Genomic DNA, 24,953 nt, shown 5'->3' on the forward strand with positions numbered 1-24,953 from the left:
ACCATAGATAAATCATTTTTATGTTCCTCAGCCAACTTGCTGAAAATGAGTATGTCATCCAGATATGCAAAGCAAAACTCAGACTGTCTTAAGATGGAGTCAATGAATCACTGCTACATTTGCGCCATGTTTTTCAGGCCAAATGGCATGAAGTTGTATTGGAACAAACCAAGTAGCATGATAATTGATGTTTTAGGGATGTCTTCTGCAGCTACAGAAATCTGGTGGTTGGCACGTTTACAGTTAATAACACTGAAGATTGTAGCATCCGATAACATATGAGTGAAATCATGTATGTGAGGCACGGGGTAATTGTCCATGTCAGTATGAGTTTTTAGACATCTGCAATCACCGCACATTCAAAAAGAACCATCATGTTTGAGGGCAAGGTGAATCAGTGAAGACCAGTTGCTGTCTGATGGTTGCAGGATACCTGCCTCCAAAGGTTCATTAATTTGCTGCCGGGCCACGCACAACTTAATAGAGTTGAGGCATCTAACCTTGTGCCTAATAGGAGGGGTGGTAGTAGTAACTATCTCGTGCATCATTCCACCAGTGATGAAAGAAACTGAGAACTGCACATGAGACTGATCATTGTCATGAAACAAAGTTTTTGGACGAGTAAGGCGCGATGAGGCAAAGCCGTTAGTGTAAGTGGGAAAGGGCAGCCAGAAAGTCACATGCCTAGAATGTGAGTGCAGCATGTGCTTGTGTGGAGAGGGTGGCTGTGTGCGCAGTGTGGAGCAGGCTGGAATGGGCGGTGAGTGTCTGCTGCCAACCTTGCACTTGATAACTGGCGTGGGCGAGAGCTGCGTTGGTGTTGCACGTGGAACAGCAATGGCCGCCAAGTCACATGGCTGGTGAGCGAGAGAGGGGGAATGTTTATCAACATGCGGGGTGGCTGCATGCATGGTGTGTGTGGTCACATTGCATGCGCGACTGTCATTAGAAGCACTATTTGAAACACAAGGCACTGCACGTGGTGAGCGCATCGGGGGTGCAGAATCTAGCGGATGCATATCATCACACGCGATTAATGTGTTTGGACTAACCTGATGAGTATCTGAGCCTGTGTCTGCCGGAGAAGTTCGATTAGGTGGCGAAACTGTGGACTGCAATTTTAGCGGCGAGTTATGAGCTACAAAGAGCTTGTTTTAAGTGTGTGCGATGCATTGTTTCAGCTCATCATTGTCCCAGTGGAGTTGTGCCACCGAGTCATATTCTGACAGTAGATTAGTTACACAGGTCAGAAAGTCGCTCGCGAGGGTGGAGCACTTGCGTGCTAACTCACATGTCATGAGAGAAGCAAAGAGGAGAACATAAGTGTGAGAGCACAGTATCTAAGTATTAGTGGGATGGTGTAGCACTGAGCCCTGATCTACGTTTCAGAGAGAGTTTGTAATGGGACAAATGTCCATACCAACAATTGGTTCGTCAATGTCAGAAATGTAGAAAGTCCACAGAAAACACAGAGAATGAGATAGGTGCACCGTAACTTTGACAGAGCCTGAGGTTTGTAATGTTGATGCATTGACAGCTCGTAGAAGTGAGCTCGTCGGTGAAAAGATGGGGGGAGCCATCGATGTAGGTGTGATAGACATGTCAGCACCAGTGTCGACTAGCAAAGTGAGCCATGACAAAATCTCAGTCATGTACAAACGACCACTCAGCAGGGCAGAAGAGTGGCAGTGGTGAGAGGAATAGATCGCAAGTTAAGTCTGAATGATCATGGGGGCGCATGACAAGACACAGAAATTTAGAGTTGTCATCAGACACATGATGCAACTTGAACAATGCTCGACAAGCATAAACCATGACACTGGGTTGTATTCGTATAAAGGTGGCAGCTTTGGCAAACGACTTGGAGGTGGGGACGAGGGCGGCTTCGGTGTCCCTTGGAAAACCGTCTGGTCCATGACGGGAGAGGCTATACAGCAGGCCGGCCCGGTAGGCGTGGAAGAGTATCTGGTGAAAACATCCATATCAACCGCGGGTTGCATTGTCCTTGATGTGTCGCAAAAACACCACGCGGCTGACACGGTCGGTACTATGGGAACGGGCGGTTGCATGGTGGGTGTTGTGGTCCCGTAAACTGGGCCATAGGCTACAGGCACTGATTTGAATTGATGCACCTCAGAAATGCAGACACAGATGTGCTGTGGGAGAGGCGAGTGGCTGAGTGGCTGGGGGGGTGGCAGGAGGGGTGGGTTGGTAACTTGAATGACAAAAGTTTGAGTTCTCCACACACATTGAAGATACACCCTGTGAGGTCAGACTACAAATGACCAGTGGAACTTGTGGAAAGTCACTCTGGTGTGGTAAGACGCCACTGGAAGGTGAAACACCGAATGATGCACTCGAACCAACGTGTTCGAAAACTTGAGCGACCGGTCTGGGGGGGGGGTGAGTATACAGAATTGTGCACACTAACATGTCCTATATTAGTTTGCAAATGAGGCAAAACCAGACCAGGTCATGGTTGATAGGGGCTGGGTGCGTTTTGCAGTAATGGCAGCACTGCACACGGCACCACAGTAACTGTCGTTGCGGCCCGTTGAGAGTCAAAGTATGTGTGTGAATGTAGGTCGCTTTGAGCATTATATGATTGATCAGTAGGTACACAGTCCTGAATATTGTTAACTTCAAACTTCACACATTGGCTAGCACAGTCCGGCGACACGAAACCTGAGTCCATTGTATTTGTTAACGGTGTAGCTTTCGGCCGTTGTAGAGTGACAAAGTTTGAGGTTAACATGGCTGGATATCGCGAATCACTGTGAATTAATGTATAACTGGTCATTGGCAAAGGAATGAAGAGGTCAGGCAATCACTGTTGAGCTACCAAATCTTTGAACAAAGCGTTGGGTGAAGTGGCCATGGCGGCATGCACATAACCTGTTGATGCTGCAACACCCAGCGCGGTAGTCGCGGAAGACGTGTAAACTTCTGGGTCACCAGTATGGGAACAGGATGCATGTAGCGGCATACTGAACAATCTGTCCCACAAATATCTGCACATAAATATATATTTCCACAGTAGTCGAACGCATGTACACACCAAGAGACATAAATGCAGACTGCTAGAATAACATGCTGGCTTGAATGTGCAATATCAGTCAAAGATCATATTGTTCATGGTCAATATGACCTATCGATGCCACACCCCATAGACACCAGTTCAGTACTGGGACATTTACAAATGGAATAGTGCGAAATGCAGTATAACGCACAGATGTGAAATGCGGTACGATACACAGCTAAAAGATAAATTTAATCAGATTGGACTGGAACAGAATCTAGAAAACATTTTTAGACAAGAAGAAATATCCAACATTTTGCAAATATGCTTCAAAAATGATCTCTTTATTTGGGCTACACTTACATGTCTTTTAGTCAGATGAATTACATCAAATCACAAATGAGAACATGAATTACTGATGTTGATCTGGAAAACTCTTTGTGTGTACCAGCAACTTCAGTTGCCATCAACAATGACTCACTCAGTTCAGTCAAACAAAGCCAGACATCCCACCAACATTGTATTTCATTCAGTTATATAGTAAATGTATAAATGTTCTTTCCTCAGATTTGATTTATTTTCTTTAAAAAATAAATTAATATTTCTTCTTGTTTTGGTTCACAAAACAAAAATTGGTAATGTGTCCCACAGGGAACTCCCCTCTCATAAATTTGGCCTATCTGCCAAAAAGGTCAGCCACCCCTGGTGTAGAGAATCTCCACTGGGCGTGCTTCAAGTTTAGTTTGTGCAGAGATGATGTGAGCAGCATGAGCATAGGGCATCCACAAGGCAAAACGCTGTCAAGAGACTCTACCTGCTCTGTGGCTTGCAATTATACTTTGGTGTCATGATTTGACAGTGTTCTGGAAGGAATACAGGAAGCACCTTTGTTGACAATGTAAACACCCAGAAACAATTGACTGAAAACTGTGGAAAAATATCATTCAGTTTCGTGCTTTTCTGAGATCCACTTCAGATATGTTCTGATTATTAAGAGACTTGCCACCTAATGTTGTAAATGTTATATATGAGGACAATGAAATACAGAAGAATTCCTTAAAAGGGCAGTTATGTTATTTTGTGGTGAGTTATAGACATGAACTCTCTTACAGCCCTGGAGTCTTTCCAGCTGGAAATAAAATCCAATGGCACAATTAATGGCACTGAGTAACATGTCCACTGCATGAATAAAATATAGGAAATGGCAAACTGCAAATCTTAAATAAGGTGCAAGTGTTCATGAACAGTATCAAGGTGACAGCTCTTTTCTGAAGTTGTTAATTCGGTTACAAACCATAAAGAAATTACTCATAAACACTTCATTTTGATTTAGTTTCATGACAGGACTGAGGCTGAACATGTCATTTGGTGAAGAAGGTGAATGACATGGATAAGAGTCACTGAAATAAGATATGTTTTGAAATACGAAAAAGAATTTTCACAAAAAAGAAGAAATGCATGATGTTGCTTTGAGTAATTGAAGTAAACCCACCAAAGAAGAAATTGGTGAACATATGCTGTGGTGTTGAACAATATAGTTATTACATTTAAGTTATTTGGTGATTTGATAAAACCAAATAAGCATGAAATATCACAACACATGATAAACAAGACTAGCCAACCATTGCATCCGGGTCAACAATAACAAATATTTGCATGTTGAAATAATCGTCAACAAGAGAGTGTAGAAACAGTATGTCTAATAAATTGAACACTTTGAAGTACTGCTTCTATATCTAGACATGTAGCAGCAATCTGATTCAGCATTTTTGTGGCAGCTGACCAACACAACAGCAGTGTGTCTAGGTCTAGCAACGGGGCAGCCAGTCAGCTGAATATGGCAACAGCTATGTAACGGTTCAGCAAGACATTGTTTCACCCACATACAACATGTTGGCAGCTCGGTGCTGTTGGCACTGTTCCCTCTCAGGTGGACTGTACAAGCCCAAGAGGGAAAATTTTTTTTGCGATGATTTGTTCATGAAATGGTGTCGATAAAAGGATGATTATCGGTGTGTCGGTTTCAAGTTTGGGAATCTTCTGTTTTAATATATGGAGTAGCTAATTTTCATACAAGAACAATTATTTTCAGTTCTCCTTCTTTTAAAGTAAATGGGATGTAACCATGTGAATAATAAAGAACACGGAATAATATTATTATTTAGTATCAAGGAATGAGTCTTTGGCCAACAGCCCTTAAAGATAACTGCCTGTGAGTGAAGACTTGTTATGAAGTATTTCGATGACATATAGGTGAGTTACAGAACCATGAAAAGTGTAAAGAAGAGATATAAAGGAAAGAGGCAAGAAACATGTTTTAATTAGCTATGTAATTGTCACTAAGCTTACGGAAAAGCTTTGTCACTGAAATTTATAAGGTAAGGGACATAAATTAAGCATACAATTTCAGATTTTTAAGATGGGTGGACCACATTTTATGTAGGTATGAGAGAGAAAAAGGGATGGATCAACCTAGAGAAGAGATGGCTTAATCGTCAGTCAGGTAGATCTGTGGAACGAATGATCTGTATGATTTCTTTCATGTATAGTGGTAAAGAAAGGGACACCCACATCACAAAAACGATAATGTATGTACACAGTATTTGCTCAAGAGATAAGGTGTGAGTGCAATTCTTACAGGGACAGGGAGCTGTAATGTGACTGTAAGTCACTCTATAGAAGTATTCTTCAAAGCACTTGGGTGATGATTAATTCTTTGAATTTTAGTTTCCTTATACATTAACTTACAGAAAATGTGAGATTTCAAGTCACAGTAGGTAGTGTAGAGTGAAATGTTGGCATGTAACTCCTTATGGTAAATAAATTTGAGAACCTGGTGATTTGGTACACAAAAACTGAAAAGCAACATAAAGTTAATTGCCTTTGAGCAAAAGTAATGGAATGATCAAGCCTGGTTACACAGAATGAATCTCCTATGGGTTTGCCCTTCTGCTATAAAAATCTAACAATATAATTACAAAGTTATTGATTGACAAATACATGAAGTGAACTTAGAAACAAGACTCCTTAGCCTTTAACAAAGTAAGCACAAACACATGTTAAAGACACTATCCAAAAATAGAAAATAAGCTACATACTTGCCTTTGGTACACCAAGCGATTATTAATTACTAATGACATATTTAAGGGTTATGATCATTCATATTTTGTTGAGTGGAGAAATTGAATTCAGTCTCACAAGACATTTATTTTGGTAATATTAATAATTTATTAAAGAGTATGACATTATTATAAAGTTAAAATTAGATAATGAAGTTATTTTACACAACATCTTTAATCTTAGTGAGGGGATCTGTGGTGTAACAACTTGTTTCACCTCTTCCCTGCAATCAGATGAAAGATGTTCATGTAAAAACATTGTTTATGTAGTTAGCACATGGATAATCTCCACTGTGCATGTTTCAATTTTGGTTTGTGCAGAGATAATGAGAGAAGCATGAGTGCAGGACACTGGCAAGACAGAGTGCTGTCAACAGTTACTATCTGCTCTCAATGTGGCTTTTACACTTTAGTATCACAGTTTGGTGTTGTTTTAGAAGGCACAGAGGAAGCCCCTCTACTGACAATTCATTCAACCAGAAGAAAAAGAAAAATTCTTGGGTGGTGTTCTGAGATTCACTTCAGATATGCTTCTCTGGGTAATTTATTTGACAGATTGTCACCTAACATTGTAAATGTTAAATATGAAGACAATCAAATACACAAGAGTTCTTTAAAAGGCCAATTACATAATTACGCAGTGAGATGGTACAGACATGAGTTCTCTTACAGTCCTTGACCCTCTTCAATTGGAAATGAAGTCCCATGGCACAATTAGTGGCACTGCATAGCAAATCAACTGCATCAAGAAGACTTGAGAAGGTGACTGTAATTCTTCAATAAGGTAAATCTGTTCACAAACAACATCAAGGTGACAGATTGTTTGACAGGTTGTTTGTTCAGTTACAACCCATAAACACTTCAGCATTGATCATCTTACAGATGCATGGATTTCTACTAACTTTTGCCTGTCAACTTTTGTACATTCTTTTTTGAATCAAGGATGCAATAATTTCGTCCATTCACTGTCTCAACAGGATGCTAACAACTGCTTATGTGCTTTTTCTAGCATAAATACTCTCCTAGCCTTCTTGATGGATTTATTAGTACTTATTGCCACAATAGTGACATTGTGATCACTAATCTCTGTCTCTATACTGACGCTATTGATTAGATCAGGCTTGTTCGTAGTCAGAAGGTTAAAAATATTTACCTTGCATGTAGGTTGTGTAACTAGTTGTTTAACACAGTTTTCGGAAAACATGTTTAAAAGTACTTCTCAAGGCTGTCCATACTATTTGCATTGGATCCATAGATGTCACGGTCTATACTCAGTAGATTAAAGTCACTTAAAACTAATACTCCATGATTTGGGTATTTCTATGCTACTGACCACAGTTTTTCCTTGAATGATTCTATAACTGTTATGGCGGAATCAGGTTGTTCGTAAGAACATCTGATAATTAACATGAGCTCACCTAGGCCTGCTCATCATGGAGCAATGACTACTCCACCAAAATCAGTGTCCAGGCACTCATGAATGAAACAGGAACTGACACTGAGGGTATAATACCTAAAAAGAAATTATATATTCCATTCTCAAATGAATATACAGGAGTATTGTGCCATTTACTTCCTGCACCATTCCAAAGATGAGTGATACAGAATTCCTATCAGATTCTATACAGAATCTGCAGCTGGGTTAGCTAATATTTTAACCATTATATTCTGTATATCCAAGAACAAAACACAATGCTCAGTGTTTGGAAGAGAGCGCAGATGTCACCAGACTACAAGAAGGGTAGCAGAAGTGATCCACAAAATTATTGTTCTTTGAAATCCATCTGTTGTAAAATCTCAGAACATATTTTGTACTCAGACATAACTAGCCATCTTGAGCAGATAATCTGGTCCATGGCAACCTGCACAGTGTCCAAAAATGCTTCATGTAAAACATAACTTGTGCTTTTCCTGGTGACATTCTCAAAGTCATGGACGAAGGCAGTTAGATGGATGCAGTATTTCTCAACTTCTGAAAAGCATTTGATTTAAAATCACACCAGTGACTATTAACAAAAGTTGATTACCAAACAAAATATGTAAGTTGTCTGAGAATTTCTTGGTATGGAGAGTCATCTGCAGAAAAAGAAGTAATTTCAGGTGCACCCCTGGAAGTATGTTGTGTCTCCTGTTTTACGGTGCATATTAATGAACTGCTGGGCAATATTAACAGTAGCACCAGACTCTTTGCAGTTGGTGCAGTTGTCTATCATGTCACTATCTGAAAAATGCTGCACAAATATCCCCTCAGATTCGGATAAGATCTGAATGTGATGTGAAAGATTGGCAACTTGTATTAAATCTTCATAAATGTAAAACTGTGCACTTCATAAAACACATAACTACAACATGAGTGCATCCCAATTGAATTCGGTCAACTTGTAGAAATATCTGATTGTAACAATTTATAGTGATATGAAATGGAATGAGCACAATTACCTAACAAGATAGAGCGGTATAGAAATGACTGGAAACAGCAGTGTTGGGTCTGTGGGTAGACAGTCCAATGGAGATTACAGCAGAACCATGGAAAAGAAAGTTCAGAGCAGTAGGCCTACTTGAAGGCTCATGATGAACACACATGCTTGTGACAACGGAGTGTTGATTTGTGAAAGTTAATAACATGTAAATCAGAAATAAGTGCAGAGTGCAAGTTGTAATTATAAAAATGTTGAATATCCACAGAGTAAGGTAGTGAGCCCCCCCCCATGAACCATGGACCTTGCCGTTGGTGGGGAGGCTTGCGTGCCTCAGCGATACAGATGGCCGTACCGTAGGTGCAACCACAACGGAGGGGTATCTGTTGAGAGGCCAGACAAACTTGTGGTTCCTGAAGAGGGGCAGCAGCCTTTTCAGTAGTTGCAGGGGCAACAGTCTGGATGATTGACTGATCTGGCCTTGTAACATTAACCAAAACGGCCTTGCTGTGCTGGTACTGCGAACGGCTGAAAGCAAGGGGAAACTACAGCCGTAATTTTTCCCGAGGACATGCAGCTCTACTGTATGATTATATGATGATGGCGTCCGCTTGGGTAAAATATTCCGGAGGTAAAATAGTCCCCCATTCGGATCTCCGGGCGGGGACTACTCAAGACGACGTCGTTATCAGGAGAAAGAAAACTGGCGTTCTACGGATCGGAGCGTGGAATGTCAGATCACTTAATTGGGCAGGTAGGTTAAAAAATTTAAAAAGGGAGATGGATAGGTTAAAGTTAGATATAGTGGGAATTAGTGAAGTTCGGTGGCAGGAGGAACAAGACTTTTGGTCAGGTGATTACAGGGTTATAAATACAAAATCAAATAGGGGTAATGCAGGAGTAGGTTTAATAATGAATAAAAAAATAGGAGTGCGGGTTAGCTACTACAAACAGCATAGTGAACGCATTATTGTGGCCAAGATAGACACAAAGCCCATGCCTACTACAGTAGTACAAGTTTATATGCCAACTAGCTCTGCAGATGATGAAGAAATAGATGAAATGTATGACGAGATAAAAGAAATTATTCAGGTAGTGAAGGGAGACGAGAATTTAATAGTCATGGGTGACTGGAATTCGTCAGTAGGAAAAGGGAGAGAAGGAAACATAGTAGGTGAATATGGATTGGGGGGAAGGAATGAAAGAGGAAGCCGCCTTGTAGAATTTTGCACAGAGCATAACTTAATCATAGCTAACACTTGGTTCAAGAATCATGAAAGGAGGCTGTATACATGGAAGAAGCCTGGAGATACTGACAGGTTTCAGATAGATTATATAATGGTAAGACAGAGATTTAGGAACCAGGTTTTAAATTGTAAGACATTTCCTGGGGCAGATGTAGATTCTGACCACAATCTATTGGTTATGAACTGCAGATTGAAACTGAAGAAACTGCAAAAAGGTGGGAATTTAAGGAGATGGGACCTGGATAAACTGAAAGAACCAGAGGTTGTAGAGAGTTTCAGGGAGAGCATTAGGGAACAATTGACAGGAATGGGGGAAAGAAATACAGTAGAAGAAGAATGGGTAGCTCTGAGGGATGAAGTGGTGAAGGCAGCAGACGATCAAGTAGGTAAAAAGATGAGGGCTAATAGAAATCCTTGGGTAACAGAAGAAATATTGAATTTAATTTATGAAAGGAGAAAATATAAAAATGCAGTAAATGAAGCAGGCAAAAAGGAATACAAACGTCTCAAAAATGAAATCGACAGGAAGTGCAAAATGGCTAAGCAGGGATGGCTAGAGGACAAATGTAAGGATGTAGAGGCTTGTCTCACTAGGGGGAAGATAGATACTGCCTACAGGAAAATTAAAGAGACCTTTGGAGAGAAGAGAACCACTTGTACGAATATCAGGAGCTCAGATGGCAACCCAGTTCTAAGCAAAGAAGGGAAAGCAGAAAGGTGGAAGGAGTACATAGAGGGTTTATACAAGGGCGATGTACTTGAGGACAATATTATGGAAATGGAAGAGGATGTACATGAAGATGAAATGGGAGATAAGATACTGCGTGAAGAGTTTGACAGAGCACTGAAAGACCTGAGTCAAAACAAGGCCCCGGGAGTAGACAACATTCCATTAGAACTACTGATGGCCTCGGGAGAGCCTGTCATGACAAAACTCTACCATCTGGTGAGCACGATGTATGAGACAGGCGAAATACCCTCAGACTTTAAGAAGAATATAATAATTCCAATCCCAAAGAAAGCAGGTGTTGACAGATGTGAAAGTTACCAAACTATCAGTTTAATAAGTCACAGCTGCAAAATACTAATGCGAATTCTTTACAGACGAATGGAAAAACTGGTAGAAGCCGACCTCGGGAAAGATCAGTTTGGATTCCGTAGAAATGTTGGAACACGTGAGGCAATACTGACCTTACGACTTATCTTGGAAGAAAGATTAAGAAAAGGCAAACCTATGTTTCTAGCATTTGTAGACTTAGAGAAAGCTTTTGACAATGTTGACTGGAATACTCTCTTTCAAATTCTGAAGGTGGCAGGGGTAAAATACAGGGAGCAAAAGGCTATTTACAATTTGTACAGAAACCAGATGGCAGTTATAAGAGTCGAGGGGCATGAAAGGGAAGCAGTGGTTGGGAAAGGAGTGAGACAGGGTTGTAGCCTCTCCCCGATGTTATTCAATCTGTATATTGAGCAAGCAGTAAAGGAAACAAAAGAAAAATTCGGAGTAGGTATTAAAATTCATGGAGAAGAAGTAAAAACTTTGAGGTTCGCCGATGACATTGTAATTCTGTCAGAGACAGCAAAGGACTTGGAAGAGCAGTTGAACGGAATGGACAGTGTCTTGAAAGGAGGATATAAGATGAACATCAACAAAAGCAAAACGAGGATAATGGAATGTAGTCAAATTAAGTCGGGTGATGCTGAGGGAATTAGATTAGGAAATGAGACACTAAAAGTAGTAAAGGAGTTTTGCTATTTAGGGAGTAAAATAACCGATGAAGGACAAAGTAGAGAGGATATAAAATGTAGACTGGCAATGGCAAGGAAAGCGTTTCTCAAGAAGAGAAATTTGTTAACATCGAATATAGATTTAGGTGTCAGGAAGTCGTTTCTGAAAGTATTTGTATGGAGTGTAGCCATGTATGGAAGTGAGACATGGACGATAACTAGTTTGGACAAGAAGAGAATAGAAGCTTTTGAAATGTGGTGCTACAGAAGAATGCTGAAGATAAAGTGGGTAGATCACGTAACTAATGAGGAGGTATTGTATAGGATTGGGGAGAAGAGAAGTTTGAGGCACAACTTGACTAGAAGAAGGGATCGGTTGGTAGGACATGTTCTGAGGCATCGAGGAATCACAAATTTAGCATTGGAGGGCAGCGTGGAGGGTAAAAATCGTAGAGGGAGACCAAGAGATCAATACACTAAGCAGATTCAGAAGGATGTAGGTTGCAGTAGGTACTGGGAGATGAAGAAGCTTGCACAGGATAGAGTAGCATGGAGAGTTGCATCAAACCAGTCTCAGGACTGAAGACCACAACAACAACAAGTTAGTGAGATGCAGCTGGGTTGGTTCCAAAATACTGAATGGTGTGTGACAAAGTTTCATACAATACGGGAAAGTCACTGTCAGACAACCATGTTTGGAAACTTAATGGTATTAGCCAAAAACACTTTTTGATCACCTGACCCAGTATGAGCTACATGCACAGGGAGGCTCATATGCTGCTGACTTGGTCACCTGTAGCATCTCTGATTTATCATTTGAGTTAACATCTACATTGTACAATACTATGCAGAAATCATATGTATCAACCATCTTAGAATACTGCTTAAGTGTGTGGGACCCATACCAAATAGGATTAACAAACAATATTGAATGTACACAAAGAAGGGCAGAATAATAGTCAGAAGATTGTTTGCTTCATGGGAAAGCATCACAGATATGTTGGAAAACGCATATTGGTGAATGCTTTATTATAGATACCAACTAGCTACACCTCATGGTATAGCCTACAGTTAAACAGTTATTTATGAAGAAATGTTAATGTTGAAACCCCCTATCCATGCATACACACCACCACAAAACTTAACTACAGTGTGAGACACAGCCCAGTACACCATGCAACATCGGCAGGGGGATGGGAGTGGGAGGAAGAAGGAAGGGGAGGAGGGAGAGGTAATCATCTTTGGTGTGTACAGAGAGCCAGAAATCTATTGAATATGTCTCTGTAAACAACATTCTGAGACTTCTTGTTCTCTGCATATATGCAGAGACTTCTGGCTATCAGTACACACGAGCAACGAATGTAGAGCTGTCAATGCAAAAAACATAGTGCATTCAGATGAATACCTGCCACTTTTAACATTTGTCCCTATCTCTTATTTATAGTGATCAAGGCTACTTTCAAAGAGAACTGTAAGTGTTTGAATAAAACAGGCAGGGCACTATAGGAATTTATGGTATCAATACCATCTCTCCATTTGCTCCAATGGTGATGATGGTGGCCTGCACAATATGCATTTTCACTTCTATGACATGTAATTGGTGACATAGCACAATCTTGGTGCATCCAGGTTACACATCAGTAGGACAGGCACACCCATCTTCAGCTCCAATTTGTGAGATCACACCCCCAGCAGCTATAATGAGTTTAGAAGGAATACAGGGTACACAGTAATGTCATTTCTTGTCATCACTGTTATCGACTGATGTATAGGTGGTTCCTCACAAGATGCTTGATCAATAACTTTTTTTATTGATGTTTACCACCAACTCATTACTGGACACTAATAGTGCTCTTTCACATAATCATTCCTTGTTGCACAAGTTTTGCTGTAAGCTACAAAAACCTCATTAATTAGGTTATCTTCTGAGCTTACAACATGGCTGAAGCAGTTTTCAAAATTTATTAAGCCTTCTGAATCCATTGTAAAGTGACCCTCACCAACCTGGAGGGGGTATTAAGCAAAGAGCCCAGAGCTGGACTCTCATATTAGTTGTGTGTTGCAATCTTTCTATGTTTGCCCACAGCAGTGAAGCCTTGAGGCATGCAATCATCTTGTCTTCTGTAATGTCTCACTTGATGACCAGCAGCATCTGTTGGAAGGCCCCTGCAAGCAAGACAACCACTTCAACCATCAACATCCAGTTACCACAGATGTCCACACGCTTCAAAGAAGTGCCTCAGTTGAATGCTTGAGTGACATCGAGCATTTGTCCCAGCAATCAATTTGTACTGCTGCAACAGAGTAGCATGACCACTGCTATTGCTCACATTCCAAGGGAGCATTTCCTCCAGTCATGAGGCTCAGGGGTAGCTTGATCATCAAGTGGGCAGTTCTTCCTCCCCTGAGCAAGGTCTCAGCTATCCTGAAAGATGGATGACTAACCTTCCAAGGCTGTGGTGTTGTAACTGAGCTCCCTGGGCAAATAAAGGGACAACTCTTCCACTCACCATAGGGTGGACATGCCAAAACCAGATAGCTGTTTTACCACTATTGTGAAAACTTCATCTTCAATAAATTTCACTGCTTCGTTGAAAAATATGTCATTGTTGGCCTGTGCAGTACCTTGGAAATGGTGTGTGATCTCTTCCGATAATGAGGTTTTTATATTTTTTCCAAAGTGACAAAGTGTTCAAGAGTCTGCTGATGCTCAACATGACACTGTAGAGCTCTCCCAACTTGATAGATGACCAACACAGTACAGCAGCCTCCATTACAGTGTCTGAATGGCCATCATCTTCCAAAAGTCCTATAGCCTCTCATGTTTCCCAGAATGTGGATTTTTTCTGAAACTTCCTGGAAGATTAAAACTGTGTACCAGACCGAGACTAGAACTTGGGTCCTGAGTTCGAGTCTCGGTCCGGCACACAGTTTTAATCTGCCAGGAAGATTCATATCAGTGCACACTCTGCTGCAAGTGAAAAATCTCATTTTCTGGATTCTTCCTGTCCATCAACTGTTTTGAGGCCTGAAAACTGATGGGGCCATAGTCACAGGTCAGTAGCAATTGTGCACAATAACATTCATAGCATGTTAAACACACAGTGTAAATTGTGCCCAGGATATCTGATGCCCCAACGCATTGCCAGCCTATGATGGGGGTGCCCTAAACATAATGTTTCCATTCTTTCTGTGATGGATTCTACTTGTAATATTTTGGCATTTCCACATAAAGCAAAGTTCAGACAAAGTCATTCATATGGCACAGATAGAAGAATGCAGGAGGTGGGGGGTGGGGGGGAGGGTCAATATCTGCCAAGTCACTTTGTTGCTGCTCACTTATCGACCAGCTCTAAATATCTGCACTTTTTCTCTTGGGTCAGTATTAGCAAAGCCCTGCTTTCGCACAATAAATATGTTTATGCACTTGCAAATGTATGTAATTGCCTGAGCTGAGTTACAAAACTCTACATTAATGTGGGAATTAAAAAATTTGGAAAGGAGCAGCACATGTCAGTTATGGGTGGGGGGAAGGGTCACACAATTATAGCTTTCGGCCATTAAGCCCTTTGTCAGCAATAGATACACATACACATGCACACACACACTCACACAAACGCAACTTTCACACACATCTGCAGTTTCAGACAACTGAAACCACACCACTTCAGTAGGTGGTGTCTGGCTGCATGTCCAATTGAACCTGGTTTGAAGTTAAAATAAATGTGAGGAAAAACTGGCAGATGACGGGTCGTATCACATTCCTTATCAGCAATCTGTTGGTTGATTTGTATATATGACTAAAGGCATAAAATTGGGCATGGGATGTGCTTTGCAGACTGTATATAGATTTGACTCCAGGTAATGATAAAACAAGATAAGAAAAACGAATTATGAGATGCATCAAGGCACAGTTCATAAATGACCAACTTTACAAAAAAGTGGAACATCTGAACTGTAGCTTACTACGATGCTGATTACGAATCAGATCTCAATCAATGATGGGCTGTATTTTTTAAGATAGGGGTGGCAGAGGTATTGTGGATTTCAAAATGGCAACAATCAGTAGCTATATCAGCTACAGTAGCAACTACAACACAAGAAATTACATCCCTTCAAGCATGTCTCTGTGAAAAACAGATAAGTGTTTTCTGTCATAATCGAGGTGCCACTGCATTGGGTCACAACAGTGTGCATGTTACTCAAACAAAAGAGATCAATGTGAGGCACCAACACATTCATGAGCTCATTAAAATGGGAAAATTCAGTGTCAAATTGATCAGTACCAACATGTAATTAGTTGATTTTTTGGATGAAGGCACTTTCTAGGATTGAGCCTCAATGGCACAATCAAGTGGTGGTAATTCTGTAGTTTACTATTTAACATCTTGGGAAGTCATTGGAGGGGGGAGAGGAGGATGGGATGGTTATGAACAACTACGTTTTCAGGCTGACATCTTGTGTTAAGATTGTAGTTTTCTTAACTTTGGTTTCTCTTGTTGTTTATTCTTTTAACAAAAAAGTGGTTGTTGTTGAAAGCCAAAAAAAGTTCTGTTTCACTTAGAATGAATTTGCCGCACACTTTTATGGAATATAAAAGCACAGAACAACTAATTATAAATCACTGCTTTGACAAAAGATTTTTCCATTTGTCATGTTTTTACTGGTACGTGTCCATATTTGTTGTAGCTGTAACATCTCAGAATTTTTGTACAGTGGTGTGGGTTGTTCTGCTTGTCTTCCATATCTGCTTGAAGAGCTATGTCATTGAAACATTATTTGTCAAATGTTCATCCTTTACTTCCTTTCGTAATTTGTTCTTGTTTGAATCCCATCATGAAGAAGAGTCTTCACTGAGCATTCTGAATATTTTATACAAAAATTGCATTACATGAAAGAATTTCTGTCTTTCTGGATTTGAAACTATTGAATTGGCTGGACAGAAATATGTATTCATAAAGTCAGTTTGTATGGACAAATAAATCTGCATTAGTAATGAGATGATGAACTTTGTTTCTGTAGGTCATTAAATTACTTCAGATGATATAAAAGAATGATTATTATGTGTGACAGAAAGAAATGTGATCATAAATATACACCAACATGAGAAAAATTATAGTGTATCCCATTCTTCATTAGAAGCATGCATTGTCTACTCCTATAGATATTCGAAATTAGTTATTTCATTAACCAGCCATCAGAATTGCCCAATCAAATCTCAACATCCCCTCAATCCTGTTCTGTGGCATATGAAATGGAATGAGAATGTGAGAACTGTGATGGTGAAGGTGAATAGTCAACTTCAGTTTATTAGAAGAATTTTAGGAAAGAGTGGTTCACCTGTAAAGGAGACTACATATAGGACACTGGTGTGACTTATTCTTGAGTACTACTCAAGCATTTGGGATCCATACCAGGTCAGATTGAAGGAAGACATCAAAGCAATTCAGAGGTGGGCTGCTAGATTTGTTATCCGTAAGTTAGAACAATACACAAATGTTACAGAGATACTTTGGAAATGCTTTTTGAGAAATACTTTTAAGAAATTTTAGAGAAACAGCATTTGAGGCTCACTCCCAAAAAAACTGTAAACCTTGGGATGTCAGATTGTGCAGGGCTATTGCTTAGGAGCTCTCTAAACAGCAAAACAGACAGTTCTTCAACTGAACTTGGGAGAGCAATCCGGCCAGACAATGAACAATTTTGAATCAGTTAAGAAACAATCTTAATTGCATAAACTGGGGTACAGTACTCACTAATGTCTACCAATGATACAACACAGAATTTTTTAGAATTATAGGAGAAATCCTTGTCTAATGTTGTCCCAAATATCACAGAAAACACACAAAGAAGAACCAGAGAAATAAACCTCAAGAACAGAGAAACTGGTATATGTTACACCTGTGCAAACTTAGAGATGGTGTACCATGACAGACTTCAACAGAATCAAGCTGAGAAGGAAGCTTACACAGCTGTGAGAATTTTGCACAGATCAGAAATTAGAGCAGCCAAGACGAAAGCCAATGACAATTACATGCTCAATTTGACAAATAAGTTTAAAGCAGCATGGAAACACAGGTAAGCTCAGAAAGTAAACATAACAACATTCCATTTCAACCAAATACCTTAAATGCCTGCTTTACCAGTTCTGGCAAAATTACACTTCAGCTGGTCTCATGTATCCTACAGACAAGTTAGTGAAGCAATTGCCAAACTTAGTAAATCTAAAGCAGAGGATTTCTGTGGACTTTCAAATCATATAATAAAAATTATAAAGAAAGAAATTCTACTGCCACTAAACAAAATCATCAACCAAGTGCTACATGAAGAATCTTCCCAGATTGCCTAAATATTACTATTATAATAAAAGCATCTCCTGATACCTATCATCCCATCTCATTCATACCAATCATATCAAAAATTACAGAATATTGTTTGTACAAACACTGAACCAGTACTTTGAGCAAAATAATCTACTTAGCTCTTAACAGTCTGGTTTCAGACTTCATCTTTCCACAGTCAAAATAATTGAGACTAGCATCACAAAAATATATGATTCTTTTGAGACTAAGAAAACAACCTGTGCAACTCTTCTAGATTTGAGGAAAGCTTTTTACACTGTCTCCCATAGTATACTTATCAAAAATCTCCAGCACTATGGAGTTGGAGAGAATGCTCTTCACCCTATTGAGTTATATCGAAGCAACAGAAAGCAGGTGGTAATTATACACAACCAAAATCCAAACTCATTACCTGTTACAAAAGGTCTTTCACATGGCTCAGTACTGGGTCCATTTCTGTTCATTGTACGAAGGTTGGAACCTAAATAGTGGCAACTATTCATTCACAACCGATACAAAAGAGTTACATGTTTGCACCTGTTACTGTCTTTCAAATTAGTCACCAGCATTATCTAGAACCCATTGCCAGTGATGTGGAAGGCATAGTATATCATTAACAGAGCCTGTTCTGTTGATGGTGCAAATGGAGCAGTCTACTGTCTGTCGAATCTCTGGAACACTTCTGAAGCGAATGCCACGAAGTGGTTCCTTCATCTTTGGAATCAAATCAAAGTCACAAGGACTTAAGTCCAGGGAGCATGGTGGATGGTACAGTACTTCCCAGTCCCATCGACTTAACAGAGCAACCACAGCTTGCCCTGTATGCGCCCACGCATTTTCGTGCAAAATGATGGGTGGGTTGTGCAGAAAGTGTCACTGCTTCTTTTGTCAAGTTGGTCAGAAGTGATACTCCAAAGATGAACTGTAATATTGTGCTCTGACAGTCTGCCATGGAGAAACATAATGTGTTAGGATAACACCATCACAGTCATACGTGAGAATCACCTTAACTTTCACCATACTGGGGCTCTGACGCACTTTCGACTTTCGTGGCAACCCATAATTCATTGTATTGGCATTTGAGTTTTGGCTCATACAATGTAGCCCATGTCTCATCCAGTGTTATGATAAGGCATAGGAAAGCCTCTCCTTCATGCTCATAGTGCTCCAAGTGCATCCAAGCAGCATCATAACACATCCATTTCTGCATTTCCATCAGTTCATGCGAAACCCATTGTGATGCATTTTTTTTGCATGCCAAGGTGTTCCTTCAGGATGGGTAGCACAGTCATATGTGCTAATCCGGTTTCATGGGCGAACTCATGAATCATATGGCGTCGATCACTGTCCACTAACATGGCAACAGCATGCACTTCTTCTTCAGAGATGCTAGGACGAACTGCCCGATGCATGTCTGCCACAGTTTGCTTTTACCCAATGTGCCACTGTTCTGTACAGCAATGCCAACTCTCCGCACGCATGCACTTCTTCTTCAGAGATACTAGGACGAACTGCCTGATGCATGTCTGCCACAGTTTCTCATCCAGTGTTATGATAAGGCATAAGAAAGCCTCTCCTTCATGCTCATAGCGCTCCAAGTGCATCCGAGCAGCATCATAACGCACTGTTCTGTACAGCAATGCCAACTCTCCGCATGCCTCTTGACGACCTTGATGATACTGTTGTGCTGTACGACCTCTGGCACATTCAATCTTGATCCAGCTCCATTGTTCCTGTTTTGAAAACATAGTGACACCATTACGTTAGACCGCTCGCTCACAAATGACTGTGTTTCCCTCAATTGTGTGCACGCTGGTGATGTGGGACAGGCGAGTCCATTTGTTCGGAGGTAAGGTAGGTATGTCAACAACGTGTGCTATCAGTGACAATGGTAGTTTCCATTGCGTGGTGTCTCCACAGCAGTGTTGCCACTATTTAAGTTCCAAGCAATGCATATATGAATGAATTACCATTGCTTTGTCAGGCAGTACTGTATGCAGAATATACAACTCTAATCACATAAGTTGATGATCTAGAGGAGATGCGACATAATGTAAATATAACAAGGATCAATGCACTAACTCATTTCAGGCAAGTTATTTATAAATTAATAACAATAAAACTATTTTCAATTTCAATGTTTCTAATGTACATAAAAAATTATTGAATTATTAGGTTTCCACATAGATAAGAAACTCAGCTGGGCAAGTCATACAGAGAAATTGGGCTCAAAACTTTCTCGAGTGATTTATCTGCTGTACAGACTGAGGAATAATGTAAGCAGAACTCTACTAGTATACACATATTTTACACTTTTCCACTCCCACCTTACCTATGGAATTCTTCTGTAGAGTAACTGCCGCAGCTCAGAAACTGTGTTCAAGTGACAAAATAAGGCTTTCAGATGTATAGCAGCACTGACTCCAAGAGAATTTTGTAAAGATCACTTCAAAGAGCTCAGTATTATGACAGTCCCAAGTCTCTACATGTATAGTTACCTTATCAGTGTTAAAGAGAATTTAAATTATTTTAACCTTAAGATGCCTATACAGGGTCACAACACAAGAACTGGACAATCAACTGATGTACCCTAAACTAGGCTAGCTAAGGTTCACAACAGCCACAAACATCTACGCCCCAGACTTTACAATAGAATCCCAAAAGCTGGTCATTTTGTTTCCTATAATACATTTAAGAATGTTCTAGCAGAGTGGTTTAAGCAGGAAGCATACTATTCCATAAAAGAGTATGAGTGACATAAAGTTCTGACCACTGTCATACTAAGTTGTGAAAATCACTGGTTAAGAGGTTCCCACACATATTACTTTCACATTACATGTAACAATGTGTCACTGATATTTATATCATGAAATTTTTATGTATGTCACATAATTACACCAGTAACACACAAAATGTTCAAAGTGAATAAATTCATATTCAATTCTACTCTGACAAAATACATTGTACATAAGGACCATGAAGATAAGATACAAGAAATTAGGGTGCATAAGGGGGCATACAGATAGTCATTTTTCCCTTGCTCTATTTATGAGTGGAACAGGAAAGTAAATGATTAGTAGTGCTACTGAGTACCCTCCGTCATGCACCGTTCAGTGGCTTGCGTAATTTCTATGTAGATTTAAATATAGATCTTCTGTGGCACTGAAAGTAATGTGAAAAACTGTTCATTCTACAGAAGTATACAATAAGAAAAGAGTGTAAGTTTGATAACCAAACGTGTTACAGAAGCGTCTTCAGGAACCTAGGGACTCTTACTCTTGCCTGACAATACATATACTCCCTAATGGTATTTGGGTTGAGGTGGACAAGAGTGCATTTAGGATAAACTCAGCAATTAACAACCACAGTAGTAGAAGTAGGAATAATTTCCATATAGACTATGTATCCATTTCTACGATACCTTTCCTTCTCATCCTGTTTAGTAGGTCTCCCCTGACCTGGGGTTCTGTGTGACTTTCCCAAGCTCTCCTCATTTCCTAAAACTCACCAGTCTTTTTCGTTCACTCCTCATCCTTCCCCATCAAACTTTCTTCCAGCAGAAGGAGCCACTGGCTCCGAAAGCTTGCAAATTTCAATACTTTTATATGTATGTGATTTTTTATCCATACAATTATATTATAGTTTCAAAATTTGTTATTTTTGTTGACATATTAGACCCCGTTAGACCCTGGGATTTAATAAGCTTTTATGTGAAGAAACACACACACACACACACACACACACACACACACACACACACACACAGAGTGTCTCTCGGCACTAACAGTCCCACTGAGCCAAGATTTTGGCTGAGATCACTACTCAGCCCAGTGGTGTGTGTGTGTGTGGGGGGGGGGGGGGGGGGGGAGGGGGGGGGAGGAGAGGGCAGGGAGTGTCCACACATGTGTGAACAGTCTACCTTTAATTAAGCCTTTTTGTTGTCAAACGCTTCCTCTACGGGGCAAGAGATATAACTGACACTTTGTCTTGCTACATCTTATGCAGATGTGACAGTCAGGGGTGTTGTTTTCAATGTTCACCATCTCCCTCCACACATTATTAGAGATTTTCATGGGGTAAATATCTGGGCTTTAGTAAGGTCAGCTCAGATTTCTGATGGATTCTGAATTTTTGTAATGCCAATAAGGGGTAGCACTAATTTGGCAAGTGCAAGAAATATCAACTTGGGAAATATGATTAGTAGTGTAATGATCCTCACTAAAGTTATGGATAAACTGTGAATTCTGATTTTCAAGCAGCTCAATGCAGTTGGTGTTATTCTGCATACTTTTTCCTTCAATCAAAGCACACATCATTAAAACAGATCCAGAAGAAAATCACAGCCTCCTCGATTTCGATTCATTCCACACACACAGACAGTCTTCCAGAACGTCACCGAACACTTGTGATGAACATGGTGTTGTAGGTCATACAAATGCAGATATAAATGTGATTCATTTGACAACATTACAATGTTCCATTTATTCCAGGTCCACTCTTGATATATCTTTGCCCACTTTGGATGGGACTGAGAAAGGTAGCACAATGGTTATTACACTGGCCTCAAATTCAGAAGGACAAAGCTTCCATTCTCCATTTTGATATCCCGGTTTCACTTAAGGCCAATCCCATGATGGTTCCTTTCAAAAGGGCATGGCCAATTTCCTTCCCAATCCTTCCCTAACCAAGTTTGTGCCCTGCCTCTCATGACATAACTGTCTCTGGGATGTTAAATGTGGCTCTTCCTTTTTTTCTACTTTAAATGGATCTTTATGGACTGGGTCAAATATCTTGTGTTTGAATGTAACCCTACTTTAATGTCAGTGCAAAGCAATTGCTTCAGGATTATACATTCAGAAATGGCTCACACCCTGCAGAAATTTCTGCACTGCAGTGAAGCATTTTTTAGCCACAATGTGGGACACACTGAATGTCTACTAGCCTGTCATTGTTATCTTACTGCTATAGTCCTGATATGAATTCCTTGTAGACAACAATATCTGCCATTGTTGATGACCCTATTATTGGATACATTTGAAATCTGCCATTTCCTTCAATGGACTCTGCTATACCAGTCTTTTCACTTCAGCTTGAGACTTGTTATCAATGGAGGAAAGATAAGATTGCACAGATTCACTCTAAGCATTCTCTAATTGTCAGGCTATAGGCCTACTCTCCAAATAGTTACACTCTGCATCATCTCCTTTCTGACAGTCAGCAGCTCCCTAAAGATTGTATTAACTTTGACATACCAGGTGATTAATATTTATGTAGTGCGCTTACTACTTTTACAGACTGGTCTATTATGGAAACTATTTTGCATACCTGTTAGTGTTGTGGCAGTAGAAAAGACAGCATTAAGCAGTTGTTGCTGTTTCTTATTCCACAACCTTGCATCATTTCGTTCAATGCACCATGACAACTGAGACAACAATAAGCAGATCTCCACAGTAACATCCAGAGCATTGCAAATGTTGGGGATAACTGAAGATAAGAAATATGAAGTAAAGGATGGAATTTCATTAATATTTTGTTGGAAAAGTTTAGTTATGATATCTTTGTGTTGTAGAAGTAGCAGGAGCCCCACTGAAGAGTTGGCAGTCAGCATGAGAAATTTACTGTGAACACAATAAAATGCTAATATTAGTCCTTTTAAGAGATAAACAGTAAATTTTAAGCTTAAAATGGAACATCTTAAATGTATTTTCATACAGTAAAGAGTCAATATGAATGAATACATATAAACTAAATAAAAGCTACTAGTTTATAAAACAGATTATGAATGTGTGCATATGTGTGTGTGTGTGTGTGTGGAAAGTCCAGGATGGAATAGCAATAAAAATGAAAAGGCAAATTGCCGCTCACTACAGAGAGGAAGCATTGAGTTACAGACAGGCACAAAGAAAAAGACTGCTTAAATATTTATCCTTTCAGATAGTCTTCCTTCCAAAATGGAATACATTCACACAAGTACAACTCACACACACATGGCTATTGTTTCTGGGCACTGGGATCCAACTACAACTGCATCTGATGTGGGAAGTAATCTTCTGGGGTGGGTGGTGGGGGGAGGGGTAGCAGGATAGTGGTAGGGGAAGATGATGTGCTGGACGTGATGGGAACAAGATACAACTACTATGAGGGTGGTTTGAAAAGTTCTTGGAATCATCACGAGAGGTCAGCTCTAACACAACAAGTTGTTCACATGATATTCATTGGACTGTTGCCTGTAAACACATGGCACATCAGTCTTGGAAGCGAACTGTGGTGGTGATGTGGCTCTGTTGTTGTTCCGGCATAGTGATTTGTGAAGATGGAAAAAATCGAGATTCGAACAGTGATTAAGTACTTCGTAAAGAAAGTTATGAAAGCAAAGGACATTCATTCCAATTTCCAGAATGCACTGGCGGACTCTGCTCCCTGATATTCAACTGTTGTCAAGTGAAAAAATGAATTTAAATTTGGTTGGGAGAGCTTAGATGATGATGATCCATGCAGTGTTGGCCAAGTTGTGTCACTACTCCAGAAATCATTGCAAAAGTGCACAAAATGGTCATGGAGGATCACCAAATGAAAGTGCATAAAATTTCTCACACTTGCCAGATGTCATCTGAAAGGGTATATCACATTTTAACTGAAGAATTAGAAATGAAAAAATTATCTGCAAGATGGGTGCCGTGACTCTTGACGCACGCCCACACACACGTGCCGTCGCCATAGCAAAATTAGACAAACTAAGGTATGAATTGTTGCCACACCTGCCTTATTCACCTGACATGGCTCCATCAGATTTCCATCTCTTCCCAGAACTGAAAATTTTTCTTGGTGGATGAAGATTCACTTCAAATGAAGAACTGATAGCCGGAGTTGATAACTATTTTGCAGGTCTGGAGGAAACTCATTTTCGAGATGGGATCAAGGCACTGGAACATCATTGGACCAAGTTGCATTAATCTACAAGGAGATTACATTGAAAAATAAAAAAGTTTCAGTGATTTAAGTATTTTATTTTTTTAATTTCATTTAATTTTTTTTCCGAGAAGTTTTTAAACCACCCTTGTAGATGCAGTGTCATGAGGCTG

General features: G+C 40.0%; 1 protein-coding gene across 3 annotated transcripts in view; it reads right to left on the reverse strand.

Annotated features, from left to right (window-relative positions):
* Window positions 1-24,953, reverse strand: part of LOC126095281 (protein broad-minded-like) — a 263,464-nt gene that overhangs the window by 172,205 nt on the left and 66,306 nt on the right. For all 3 annotated transcript variants that reach the window (XM_049910039.1, XM_049910040.1, XM_049910041.1), the window contains one exon: window positions 23,197-23,489. In XM_049910039.1, the coding sequence (XP_049765996.1) occupies window positions 23,197-23,489 (293 nt within the window). The remainder of the gene's footprint in view (window positions 1-23,196; window positions 23,490-24,953) is intronic.

This window comes from Schistocerca cancellata, chromosome 8 (genome assembly GCF_023864275.1).
Source record: "Schistocerca cancellata isolate TAMUIC-IGC-003103 chromosome 8, iqSchCanc2.1, whole genome shotgun sequence".
Lineage (NCBI taxonomy): Eukaryota > Metazoa > Arthropoda > Insecta > Orthoptera > Acrididae > Schistocerca > Schistocerca cancellata.